Source organism: Sylvia atricapilla, chromosome 13 (assembly GCF_009819655.1).
Source record: "Sylvia atricapilla isolate bSylAtr1 chromosome 13, bSylAtr1.pri, whole genome shotgun sequence".
Classification (NCBI taxonomy): domain Eukaryota; kingdom Metazoa; phylum Chordata; class Aves; order Passeriformes; family Sylviidae; genus Sylvia; species Sylvia atricapilla.
The window spans coordinates 17,710,105-17,722,585 of NC_089152.1; the positions used below are offsets into that span (position 1 = coordinate 17,710,105).

A 12,481-nucleotide genomic window follows, 5' to 3' on the forward strand; every position below is an offset into this window, starting at 1 on the left:
GGGCCCTTTTCATGCATTCTGCTGCATGGGCCAGGCTGAAGAAAGAAGTGGAATTTTATGGATGTGCAGGGAGGAAGAGGAGAAAGAGGAAGGCTCGTCCTGCCCACTCCAGCAGAGGCTGCAACTCAGTTTCCTGTCCCGGCAGCGCTGTCCCCAGGGTGGCCCTGCCACCACCGCGTCACATCCCGCAGTCTCTGCTGCCATCTAGTGCAATAACCTCCTCGGCCTCTCCGTCGGAAACATCCCTGTCCATTTGTCCCCGTGAGAGGATGGGCTGTCCCCATGTCATCCACATCCTGAAGGGACACTGGGACAGCACAGGTTTGGGGGTGCCCGGTTTTGGGACTCACAGCCTAGCACTGCTGCGAAGGACGCTGGTGAGAGACAGTGATGTGCTAGAAAATCCTGGGTTTATTTTCATTTCATTTAAAAGCCGTTCCAAGCCCGGAGCGAGCAGCAAGCTCTTCCCCAGGGCGCCAGGATTTGGCCCCATCAGCACTTGTAGTTCCCAAAAAACCAGGAAAGGAAACCCAAAGGAATCACATGGGTATCACGTGCCGCCCCAGTGTGTTCCCGGGGGGACTGTGGGACAAATCCCATGGGACAAATCCTGCAGCACTCAGCTCCATGTGGTGACAAGGTGAACACAAGCCAGGGCACAGATGCTGCACTCCGGGACATTCCCCAGTGCCAGCCATGGGCTCCTTTCCAACGTCGTAATGGGGTGAGCAGGATTAACAAAGTCCACCAGTGCCAGGTGTGGAACCCAGCGAGGACACCTGGTCTGGGGCACCTTAAAGTGCTTTGCAAGGGACACACACACACACACATACACCCCTCTCTGAGCCTGGTGCTCCAGGAGAGAAGGGCTGGGGGGCCCTGGCTTGTACCCTCACCTTGTGTGTGGGATAAATGACACCCCACACAGCTAATGGGTCCTTTCTCCCCATCCCCATAGGTCTTCAAGGCCATTCCTCCAGGCACATTCCCAGGGATACTGAGACAGGGACAAACAGGTGGGTTCTCCCAGAGCAACAGTAGCAACTTAATCCACATTTCTGGGGGTTCCTGGTGAGCCCAAAGTCATCTTGTAACAAGAAAAAAACCAAGCCTCAAATAAAAACCAGCATCCGTTTTAGCAGCAAGTCCTAAGGGAAGATCCAAGTGCTTGGCAGCCCCGAGCCTTTGTCTGGTGCTACAGCACAGCAGTGTCCCAGGGAGAAAACAGGTTTCCAGTGGGATGGGGAGTTGGCACTGGTGGCCAGAACCTGGCTGGAAAGTCCCACCAGGAGCGAGTGCCCGAAGGAAGAGAGAAAATACTTGGTCCCATTTTAGCGGCCGAGAGGAAGCCAGACCACATGTAACAGCCACGGGTGGGAGGACACAGCACCGGGATCCGTGGGCAGGAGGCAACCACCTCAGTGTCCATCCTCAGCCAGCGCCCGGGGAACGGTCACCTGCAAGCAGGGTAAGATGGGATGAGTGACTGCAGAGGCTCTGGATCCCAATCCCCGTGCCTTCTGATGTCCTCGGCCCAAGGAGATTCCTCTCCTGTCCATCCCATGCCAGTGCCCATACCCTTAGCCCCTAGGCACAGCCCAGCTCCAATGAGATATCCTGGTGCTTCCTACAACTGGAGAACTGGCCCCAAATCAATGAGAAAACCTCTTCCCAAGCTCCAGAGTCTCAGGGACAGCAGAGCTTCCCAGTCACTCAAACCAGCAGTCGATGGGATCCCCTCCAGTGTGAAGATGGCACTGTGGGTTCTGTCACTGGCCAGCCCAACAGCAGGTCAGGATAAGGGACAAACCATTCCTCAGACACATCAAAGAGCAGAGCCATTCCTCTTTGCACCCACCCTCAAGTCCTCCACCCATGGCACGACCTGTGTGTCCCAAAATGCCCTCGAGGGTCCCTCACCTCCTGTGCCCGCGGGAGAGGTAATCCCGGTTCAGAGAGCAGAGCTGCTGCTCCAGACGGAAGATGCGGAACGCCAGGTACGAGGAGGACACGACCAGGAGACAGATGCTGGGAGCAGAAGAACAAGCCACACACTCAGTTGAGACTGAAACTGACATTCCCAGTGTCCCTCAGCTTCCCTGTGCCCCCGGCACACTTACAGCACGATGAAGATCTTCAGGAGCTGGTAGTCAGAGGGTCTCAGCTCTGCCACACAGCTCTGCTCCACCTCCAGCTCCTCCTCGGTATTTATTGCACTTTCTGAAAGCAAACTCAGAGTCAGCAGCACAGCCACACTAGGCTGGTGCTCCTCCAGCAGCCAGGAAACATCAAATATTCCTCCCTCATGGGCTCAGACCCTGCAGCCAGGAGACCCCAGCCCATCCCCAGCACTCCATCACTGACTCCCAGCCTGATCTGCAAGGCAGAATTCCCCTGCACCAGAGCAGAGGATGGAGGAACACACTTTTATGGAGGTTATCACCCGGTACCACGTGGAGCAGGGCACAAACCCATGTGCCTCACCTGAAACCAGTGGCTCCTCAGAGGTGAAGGAGCTCTCCTTAGCACTCAGGCTGCTGACAGAGGTCCGGTGGATGCACTGGTAGTTGGCATCTGGCAGTGACAGTGACAGTGAGGTAGGTGACACCTTCCTCCACTTGCCCTCTGGGACAATCACCTCCTGTGGAAACAGTCCTGCTGAGTCATGAATGAAACCAGCAGTGCCACAGATATGGCAGGGCCAGATTCAAGCCTTACAGCACCTCCATGGAGCACCAGCACATTCACAACATCATCCTGACGGAGAGCTGGTCTTCCATGATGGCTTCATGGAAATGCAAGTTTTTACTACCATAGAAGGACCTGCCCACACACCCCACACCTGCCCCAAATACCAGCTGCTGCCTCCTCCACCCCTTGAAGCTCAGGGTCCTCACCCGGAATTCTGCAGCATGCTCCAAACAGGGAAAAAAAAGTGCCCCAAAAAACCAAGTGGGGTGGCAGATGGCAGAGAGAAGGGCTCCCCCAACAAAAAATTCCCAGGGTACAAAGGGCTGCCAAAGGGCTGCATCCCACCGAAGGACCAAGAGATGCTGCCACATCAGTCTGGGTCACTCCCAGACCATGTGTGACATGCCACCTGTCACCCTCTGGTGCACCCCAGCTGTCACCTCCTGCACCCAGCCTGAGGCTCAGGACCAGCAGCCATGGAGGACAGCCTTCTCCAAAGGTGCAGGATGTGGCCCTCCACACTCCCTGGATCACGCCGTGGTTCAGCCCTCTCCCACCATCCTACTCATCCCGCAGATTTTTGGATAACTCAACCACATTCCCAGCTGTGAACAGCATCGGCCGCCGGGGAGCGGAGTGGCAGCACTTTCCACATCACTCTGCAGTTTTTCTGTCTACAAACAGACAGAGTCACTGGCTGTGCTCAGCCAGGTCCTCTTGACCCATCTGCTCCTGCCAAGTCTGGGGATGGGGATCTCAGAGGACAAGCTATGATGGCAACAGGCGCGTCCTGGCACAGCCTTTGACTGCACCAACAGAAGAACCAACTCTCTCCTGACACTCTGAGCGGCCACCAGACAGTCTCAAACCCACCAAGGGGACCAGGTGAGCCCTCTCCACCCACAGCATGAGGTCAGGGGGTCTCCCCTGTCCCAGAGCTGCCCTGACCCTCACCAGTGACACGGAGTCTGGCTCCTCCGACAGCTCCTTCAGACTCAAGCTCTTCTTACTGGAAACCTAGATGGGGAGAAAGGATCAGGCATTACAGGACCACCTCTCCTGCTTCAGCCTCAGCCACAGAATGGAATTTGGGCTTTTCTGGTGAGACTATGAAGAGCAGCTGCTAGATCTTACAATCACGGGGATTTGGGGCATGAGGAAAGGGCACTGCATCACTACTTCCTATCACTAAATACCCAGTGGGGGCATAGTTGGGCCATGGGCTTCCATGGACAGGATAAAACATCAGGGGATAAGAAAACGAAGGGTACATCTGGGCAGAGCCCAGCACACTTCAAAGACTAAATCCCCCAGTTTGGCAACAGGGCTGAATCACCCAAATCACTGCTCTGGCACATCTGGCACACACCATCCTAGGCAGGGCAGGGCTGCTGCAAGGCTTCCCATGTGTTTCAAGGTCAGGGAGAAGAGGTCTCCACAGTTATCCTCTCCAGCTCAAGGGCTGATGGATGTCTTCTCCCACTTAATTTAAATTCTTTTTGAACTTTGTACTATTTTTCCTCCCCTCAAAACTTTAGATCTGGGCAAAAGGCATCAATGTGAAGAGTGGCAGAACTAGTATTACCACCAGATTATAAATAATTCATACCCACGCCCTGAGAGAGAGCAGAAACTCAGGGCTCTGCCTCATCCATGACCCAGAAAAGCCCACAGGGACAGAACATGCCTGAGGTATGGCTCCTGCCGCTCTTCCCATCCCTTGCTGCCGAGTGAGGATGCTGGGAATTGGAGAGGGCTTTGAGAGCAGTCCAAAGCCTTGGAGGCAGTGATGAAGAGCTGTGCTCAGCCCAAAGGACACATGCAGAGCCTCAGGGCCATGGACATACAGTGAGATACAGAGTGGGGGTACCTGCAGGTGGGTGCAGACTCTCCTCAGGACGTCATAAACGCTGTCACGAGAGATGAGGGATACGAAGATGTACTGCAAGAGAAAGAGATGAGGTGTTGGGAGAGATTCCCCCCACCCCAAGTCGAGTTCTCCACAGCCAGGGACAGGCAGAGACGTCATGCCCTTGAATCTCCCCATTTTCAGGAGCTTTGTCTCCCCCACAGGCATTTCCCTGTGGAGTTTCCCTGCTGTTATTTTTGCAGCCTGCTAAAACCTGGACCAGATTTTTTTGGGGCCAGTCTTGCTCAGGTGCTGTTACTACAGCTTTCCCATGCACAAACCCAGAGGGACACGGCAGCAAATGGTGCCAGGACCTAGGGAAAACATCCCCAGGAAGGGAATGGACACAGGGCCACACTCACCATGCCTGACACAGAGCCTCCTTGTGATGTGCCGGGCAGCCACACATGGCTTTGAATGCCCAAATCCTGCCCTGTGCCACTCCCTGCTAAAACCCACCTCCCAAATTCTGCAGGAATAACCCACCTCCCAAAATCCTGCAGCAACAATCCCTTTCCCTGGCAGGGACAGGCAACACACAGTGCTGGCAGCAGCACCTGGGCAGGCGAGGACTTGGATACACTACATCAGCTCACTGCAGCCAATAACATCCAACGGGATTTAAAAGCTGGAAATGCAGCCCCGTATCCAAGTTTTCCGCCAGCTCTGGCCGAACGCCAGCCCAAACCCTTTCCCTGCTTGTGTTTAAGGAGTTTAAAGGTTTTACGTGAGCCTGGCAGGGATTTGTCAGGCTCGGCCGAGTTTCACTTGGGCTTTGCTTTGTCCAGGAACAAAGTGAAATTCAGGAACAAAAGCAAAGCTGTGGTGTTTGCCCTGGCTGGCAGCCAGCACAGAGAGCAGCGCTCCCTTCCTAACCAGGGATGGGAATCGCTTCGTTCGCTGCTCTCAAACCACGTCCAGTTTGGAGCTGGGTATCTGCTGGGTGCTGGTGTTACCTTTCTGCTGGCAGTGGTGGTGATGGCCAGGCCGTTGGGCAGCAGCCGAGCAGTCTTGTGCTTCTTTATCAGCTGTACAGACACCACGGGGATCACAACCTGCGGGGCAGGAACACAGGGATGGACACAGCACAAGCATCATCCAGCCAGCCTCCCTAAGGCTCACCAGGAGAGCACCACCCTGTGCAAGCTCTGGGAGGGGGAAAAATAAGGCAGGATGTTATTTTTGGCAGGGTAACTTTGCTGAAACCTCCATCTTCCTTCAGGTATTTGTTTAAAGCATCACATATAAATAATTCAGTCCTTCAGCCCAGTTTTAAAGGAAGTCATCTCTCCCCAAGATCCCTGTCAGCCACAAGACTAATGGGGAAACATCAGATTGTAAATCAAGAAGAAAAGCCAAGAGAGATTCAAATCTTGCCCCCCCTAAAACCTTTGATCTTCCTTCAAGCACCATTGCGGCTGGAAGGAGGTTTTGCATCAGGGAATTTTAAACCAAACCAGTATTTGGTTTCCTCAGGCTGATACCAGAGGTCATCAGAGAGGGAGGCACGACCCTGCTCCCCTTCCCACTGGAGGCTTCTGTTGGGGATTTTGGTGGTATTTGGGTGCAGGAGGGGATAAACTGTGGCTACAAGCCCTGAGGGACCAGGGTGCGTGGATGCCCACACTACCTTAATGTCCTTCCCAAAAAGGTTTGCGTAGAAGCAGAGCCAGTTGGGGGAGATGTAAAGCCTTCCCTGGATGAGGATGTCTCTCTGGAGAGCGCAGGAGCAAACTGCAAGGCAGAGAGAGAGAGCTGTGGCAATCCCTGTGCCGGATCCTGCCACCTCCGTGCCCATCCCTCACCCTGCCACCCACCTTTCAGCACGCTCTCCTCCGTCGGGATGTCCTTGAACAGCTTGTGGTACTGGGAGTTGTACTTGCTAGCAGCCTGAAAGCAAAGCAGAGCAAAGTTATCCAGTGACCTTGCCGATAAGGAGACCCAAAAATTCCTCTCCTGCAAGAAAACCTCCCTCTGCCCGCACCCGGGACCGGCGCAGGGGAGTCCCACCGGGCTGGGAATGGGAGCCCCGACGGATTAGAGGAAGGTTGGATGATCCAGCGCCCGGCGAAGGCTGTGCCATCCTCCCAGATGAACATTTCCCTTAATATCTACGGAGGCTGCTGAGCCTCGGTGAGGAGCCGGTTTTCTGCCGGGCTCATCCGCAGGCAGTTTATTTTGCCCAGCGGTTTCTCTCCTCCTCCTCCTCCTCTTCCCTTATCCGGGACACAGTGACAACACTTGCTTTGCGCCCATCGCGCCGCGCCATCCAGCTATTTATATTCCCGGCGCCGCTTCAAAGCCTGCCGGCAGCCGCGGCAGGAGGCTCGGCAGGTCGGCCCTGACACGCTCCCGTGGCCAAGGTAAAGCTCCAAAGCACTTCCATAAATCCTTGCAAGGCAGCTTTGTGCCCCTGGGATGCTCCCCGGGGATACGGCTGTCCTGCAGCAGTGCCCCCCAAATCCCAAGGGAGGAGCTGCTTTGCCGGGATGCAGAGAAGGCGAGGCTGGTTTGTGGTGGCCGTGCGTGCAGAGCCTTGCTGCCCACAGGAACAAGGTCACCTCTGCTCTGCGCACCTTGTCACCGGATGAGCTGGGCCCTAAGAGGATCAAGACTCAGCAGCACCTGGAGTTGGCTCAGACACCTCCCAGAGGGACGCTGGGATGGTGGGGGTGCCAGTGGGAGTGTTCCAGCAGAACACGCAGGGCATTACCACCAAGAAACACCCCCTGGTCCCAGCACAAATCCACTGCTGGCCCTGTCACCCTCTCAGATGCCATTGAGGAAATTGAAAAATGGTTTTCTCCTCCATTTTCTTCATGGGGAAAGGTAAAATGCCACTTGCTGTCACTCCTTCCTCCTCCAGAGCACCTCTTATCTGTAGATGGACCAAAACCATCTAGTTTGGGCATGATTTGAACAACCAAAAGGGTTCAAATGGACAGAAATTTAACTCAGTCAACATTTCCACTTTCTCCTTTGCTCTAGATGGAAAATCCTGGAAGCATTTGCAAGGCAGAGCATGGGCCACACAAAACCATCACCGGGTCTCCTGAAATTAAGCACAGAAGGTTCTGCCCCACATCAGAAGCTGCCTCCGGCTCCTTCAGCCCACAGCTGAGACCCCAGGTGGGCTCCTCCTGGGGCAACACACCAGCCTGGTCATTCCCAAAGCCAAAGGCTTACCACTTCCCGGTGGCATTTCTTGATGTCCTCATCCTTGAGGGTTTCATTCAGGCGGAGGCTGGAAGGATAAACGATAATCACCAGGTAAGCAAAGAGCCACAGATCTCTCACCCACTCCCTAAAACACGTGTGCTGCAATGAGACATGGAAAAATGCAAAGGACTGAAAAGAGATCCCAGGAAGCTGCATTTTGGGTGTGTCCATCATTTACTGTGGGACTGGGCATTGCTGAGGCTCAGTACTGGCTGTTGAGGGCCGAATCTCTGATAAGAGCCAGTGAAGGCACCAGGACCAAGGTACCTCACACACATCTTAGCACCAGGGGAAGGAGCCCAGAGCTGACCTGGCAGCAGCTTGTGACAGGTTGGTAGCTGGAAATGTGCAGGGCAAGGATTCCTAAGGGAAAACAGAGGCAGGAATTTGGGAATGTGCCTGAGCAGGAGGGTGGACTCAGCTTTGGCTGTGCACAGGGACATCTACCCACGGACAGATGAAAGGACAAACCACAGAGGGAGCAATATCCTACCAACAACCACAGCAGTGGGAATACCGTCCCCTTCCCCAAACCCCTTTCACCTCTCTGTTTTATACCCACAATATTTCAGGGATGAAACAAAGTTGGCCCCCCTGTGCCCTGGCCCAGTTGGCAGGCAGTATTCAGGGCTCAAAGGCAGCAGGAATGCCACAGCAGGAAGAAAACTCAAGCACAGACAGACCCTGGGATGCTCCTTCTCACCTGCCGTCGAGGGAATCCAAACTCTTCTGCTTGTGGGACACCTCCAGCTTCTCACGACCGTGCCTGGGCTCAGGGCTCTTCAGGGGAGCTGCCTTCTCATGCATCGGCGTGGCACTGCAAGAAGACACCGGTCAGCCCCCTAGGGAAAGGGGAAAAATGGGTCTGGAGCTGTAAATCTGTTCCCTTCAATCCCAGTCTGCACAGAGACCTCAGAATGTGCTCAAGGACAGCAAGAATATTTCTGCTATTTCTCAAGTCACATGGAGAGAAAAAAAAAAAAAAAGCCGTTTTTCTGCCAGGGACTCCCCAGCACTCACAACAGAGCAGCCAAATTGCTGCAGCTCCCTGGGATAACACCTCCAAAGCACAGACTCTCCTCCTTAAGGGCTGGAAGTTGGGATGGGAAAAACCACAGGTCTACGAAACCCCTCGGGGGGATGGATTTCAGCCAGGGTCTGCTCCTCTTGGTCGGCAAAACACCATCTTCCCAGGGCAGAGCCATCACCAGGCAGGTTAGAGCCAGTTATTTACCAAAGGGAAAGTTATCAGAGGTGCTTATCAGCCACAGCAGGTAAAGTAAACACGGGCCCAGCGCCGAGGGCAGCTTATCACCTGGCAAGCCACAAAGGTGACACTTCCACCCTCAGCAAACCACCACCGGAGATTGCTGCGGCACTGGAGGCCAAGCAGAGCACCATCCCAGGGGACCTGCGGCACAGCAGAGCCAGCAAACAGCCACAGAGCCATGGAGAGGAAATTATTCCAGAGAAAGCACTCAGCTCAGTGGGCAGGGGGTGGTGCTGGGGCAGGTGGGGCGCCAGCAGGACAGGATGAGCGCCAGCAGGCGGGACAAGCACAGAGCTGGAGTGCATCCCGGTGCCCGCGGGGATGATGCCGTGGCACTGCCGCAGAGCCCAGGCCGAGGAGCCAACCAAACTTCCTACACTCCCAGAGCGGCTCCTTCGCCACCTGCACCTCCCTAGATACATCCTGCTCCTGCTCCAACGGGCTCATCTGCAGCAAAACCCATGGAAATAATCCCCCCTGACTCGGGAAGAGCCAGGTTAGGGGTGCTGGATGCCAGCAGCTGGATTCCAGCCCAAATGGGTGAGAGCTGAAGCCACGTAAGCCCCCACAGCCCTGACCAAAACACTGTCTGGCTGCAATGGAGCCCGGCTGACTCCCAGCTGGAGGGATGCTCCCACAACAGGTGACACATACATGGGGGCACAGGAGAACTGAACAGCAGTCACTAGTGCTGTGTGTTTGAAAACAGCTTCTGGATCCCCACAGCCACTGCTGGCAAAGACCTGCATGCACAGCCCTGGAGTCCTGGAGCACTGCAGGGATGGGATGGACACACCAAGGTTGTGGGTTTTTAGGAGCTCAGGTCAAAGGATGTGTCAAGAAGGGAAAAGAGACCTTATACTGACAAGAAGCACCAAAATAACACCCCTTGGCATGGCACCAAAAGGTGTGTTCCCTGCCTGACTCCTCAGGCATCCTCTGCCAGGGGATGCCACGCTGCTCTGAAGCTGAAACTCCTATCATGGAGGTACCAAAGCCTTCATCTGCCCTTCTCCAGTGCAGGAAGAGGGCCTCTGACCTGATCTGGAGCCTCCTTGTCCAGAGCTCAGCACTCTCTGGCTTCCCTCACGTCATCCCTTAAATCCCCAAGCGCCTGCACTGCTTAATCCGGGTGAGCGGATTTATCCCCAACCGACGCTGACACCGAGGGGCACCACACAGGGATCGGGGAGAGGCAAAGCCATCAGAACCCCTCTGAGGTCACCAAACACACAGAAACCCCTAAAACGAGAAAAAAAAACCACAGCTTGGAAAGCATTTGGAAGTGCTGCATCCTTGTTTTCTCTCCCTCTCATGGCCACCGTCAGGGACAACTCCTGGGTAAAATGACCCTGGACACAGCACTGGCAAAGGGATGATCCAGGGAGTCTGGGGGCTGTAGGGAGCATTCTCAGCCCCAGTAGGGACATTGCAGGAGCTGCTTTGTTTCCTCTGTCCAGATCTTGCTCCATCCTGGCTCCTAGACGGATCAGGAATACACATCCAGACTTAGGGAGCACAGGATAAGTTTGGGCTGCAGGCACAGGGAGGTTTCCCTTCCCAGCGGTGCTTCCAGTGCCAGCACAGTGAGGAAAACACTTTCTAGCAACTCATACTGTTACTCTCCTCAAAGAATTTGTTCAGCAGGAAGCTGCTCCTGAGGTAAACTCACCATCCCAAGTGTCCCAAAACAGAAGTGGAACATAAGCAGTTCTGAGAGGAGGCAGAGAGGGTGGGTGTAGAAGTTCCCACCAAAGCAAAAACAATCTAGCGACGGGTGCCCCTTTGCCCATTCCAGACACTCCCTCCCGCCCACACCGGCTCCCCGAGCCCCCAGGTTTTGCCAAGCGAAACCCGGTGCTTCTCCCTCCCACGGGATCGGCGTGCCCCTTCCCTTACGCGGCGCTGGGATCCAGCCTGGAAAAGGTCCCCTCCGTCGGCGAGCGACTTCCGCTGATCCGCTCCCCGGTGCCGGAGAGGACACGGCGGAGGCCGGGGCGAGCCGGGCAGGGATCCCGCCTCCCAGGGAACCCCAGGAGGCTCAGAGGCGGAGGGAGGCAGCGGCCAGCGGGCGGCCGCGGCCCCAGCGAGCCCGGGAGGGATTCGGCGAGCTGCCCTTGGTCCCGGCGTCCAAGGTCATTTCAGTCCCGCGTGTCGGAGCTGGAGCAGAGCCACCCCGGGATGCTGGAGGGGAACGGCCGGAGCCGAGCGGCGCTGGCAGGAGAGAATGAGGCGCGACGTCAAGGCCGGAGGGAGCCCCGCGTGTCCCTCCCGCGATGTCCCCGGTGTTCCCCGCCCCGGGAACCGGGGGATCACGGCCGGGACAGAGCCGAGACCCCGGTCCCGGGATGTCCGCTGCGCCCGGGGCGTTGGGTCTCACCGGGGGCCGCTCCGAGCGCCCCGCGGCACGGAGGGAGCACGTAGGGGGCTGAGCCCCGAACCGGGGCTGTGCGGGCACGGTGGGACTGCGGGTCTCGGACACCGCCGGGGCCGTGCCCGGGGCAGCCCCGGCGCAGAGCCCATCCCCGCCCACGCTCGGAGCCCCTCAGGCGAAGCCGGCGGGTCCCCGGCAAGCAGCAACGGGACTCCTCTGCGGCCCGGCCCTGCCCGGCCCGGCGCGTCTCCTCAGAGAATGGGCGAGGGGGCGTCGGTGTTTCCGCACTCCCCTCAGCGCGGCGCCGGCGGCCGGGACAGGCCGAGGGGCAGCACCGGCTCGGCGGCGGCGGCGGGAGGGACGTGTCCCCGGCCCCCTCCGGCCCCGAACCCCTTCCCGGTCCCAACCCCCTCAGTCCCGGGTCTCCCCCCGGTCCCGGAGCCCCCCGAGCCCCCCCCGATACCTGCGCGCGGCCCCGCGCGCCCCGGCCTCCTCGCGCCGCCACGGCGCCCGCCCATTGGCCGCCCGTCGCCCCGTCCCGCCCCCTTCCGCCCGCCTATTGACCGCACGCTGCCGAACCCCGCCTCCCTTCCCCCGCCCATTGGCCGCACGCTGCCAAGCCCCGCCCCCTCCTGCCCGTCCATTGGCCACCCGCTGCCCAGCCCCGCTCCCGCCACGCCGAGTACCGCCTCCCGCCCACACAGGCCCCGCCCACCACTGTGAGGGCTGCAGCCTGGCGGGGTCCCTTAAAGCGGCCGCGGCACGGCCTCTTAAAGGGGCCGCGCGGAGGGCGAGCTCTGGGATTCCCCCGCCCCGGGCGGGGCCCAGGCCACGCGGGGAGGACCCCTGTGCTCCTGGGCGAAACTGGCCCGGCTGTCAAACAGCCTCCAGTCCCCTCCTGGCTCTCTCCCTCAAGCACTGAAACGCCAACGCCCACAGACCGCCCCCAAAAACGCCTGTGCAGCCCCCCGCCCTACTGACTCCTTTAGCCTCCACCCCATTCCCAACAGATGTCTCC

The 12,481-nt window shown here is 57.5% G+C and overlaps 2 protein-coding genes across 4 annotated transcripts; one reads left to right on the forward strand and one right to left on the reverse strand.

The window, feature by feature from the left end:
- Positions 1–393: 393 nt before the first annotated feature.
- Positions 394–11,061, reverse strand: GRAMD2A (GRAM domain containing 2A). Of its 3 annotated transcripts, none has more exons than XM_066328650.1 (12): positions 10,989–11,061; positions 8,523–8,636; positions 7,787–7,844; positions 6,418–6,490; positions 6,231–6,334; positions 5,557–5,655; positions 4,562–4,633; positions 3,646–3,708; positions 2,485–2,641; positions 2,121–2,220; positions 1,921–2,028; positions 394–1,457 (listed from the first exon to the last, which is right to left on the reverse strand). In XM_066328650.1, the coding sequence occupies exons 2-12, from the start codon at positions 8,624–8,626 to the stop codon at positions 1,454–1,456; spliced, it is 942 nt and encodes a 313-aa protein (XP_066184747.1). In that variant the 5' UTR covers positions 8,627–8,636; positions 10,989–11,061; the 3' UTR covers positions 394–1,453. The 3 variants fall into 3 exon arrangements, with proteins under 3 accessions (XP_066184747.1, XP_066184748.1, XP_066184749.1); XM_066328651.1 differs by having other exon boundaries at positions 8,523–8,661; positions 10,989–11,045; XM_066328652.1 differs by lacking the exons at positions 394–1,457; positions 10,989–11,061 and having other exon boundaries at positions 1,917–2,028; positions 8,523–9,171.
- A 660-nt stretch (positions 11,062–11,721) lies between these two features.
- Positions 11,722–12,186, forward strand: LOC136366833 (uncharacterized). Its single transcript, XM_066328076.1, has one exon. The coding sequence runs from the start codon at positions 11,722–11,724 to the stop codon at positions 12,184–12,186; it is 465 nt and encodes a 154-aa protein (XP_066184173.1).
- Positions 12,187–12,481: the final 295 nt, after the last annotated feature.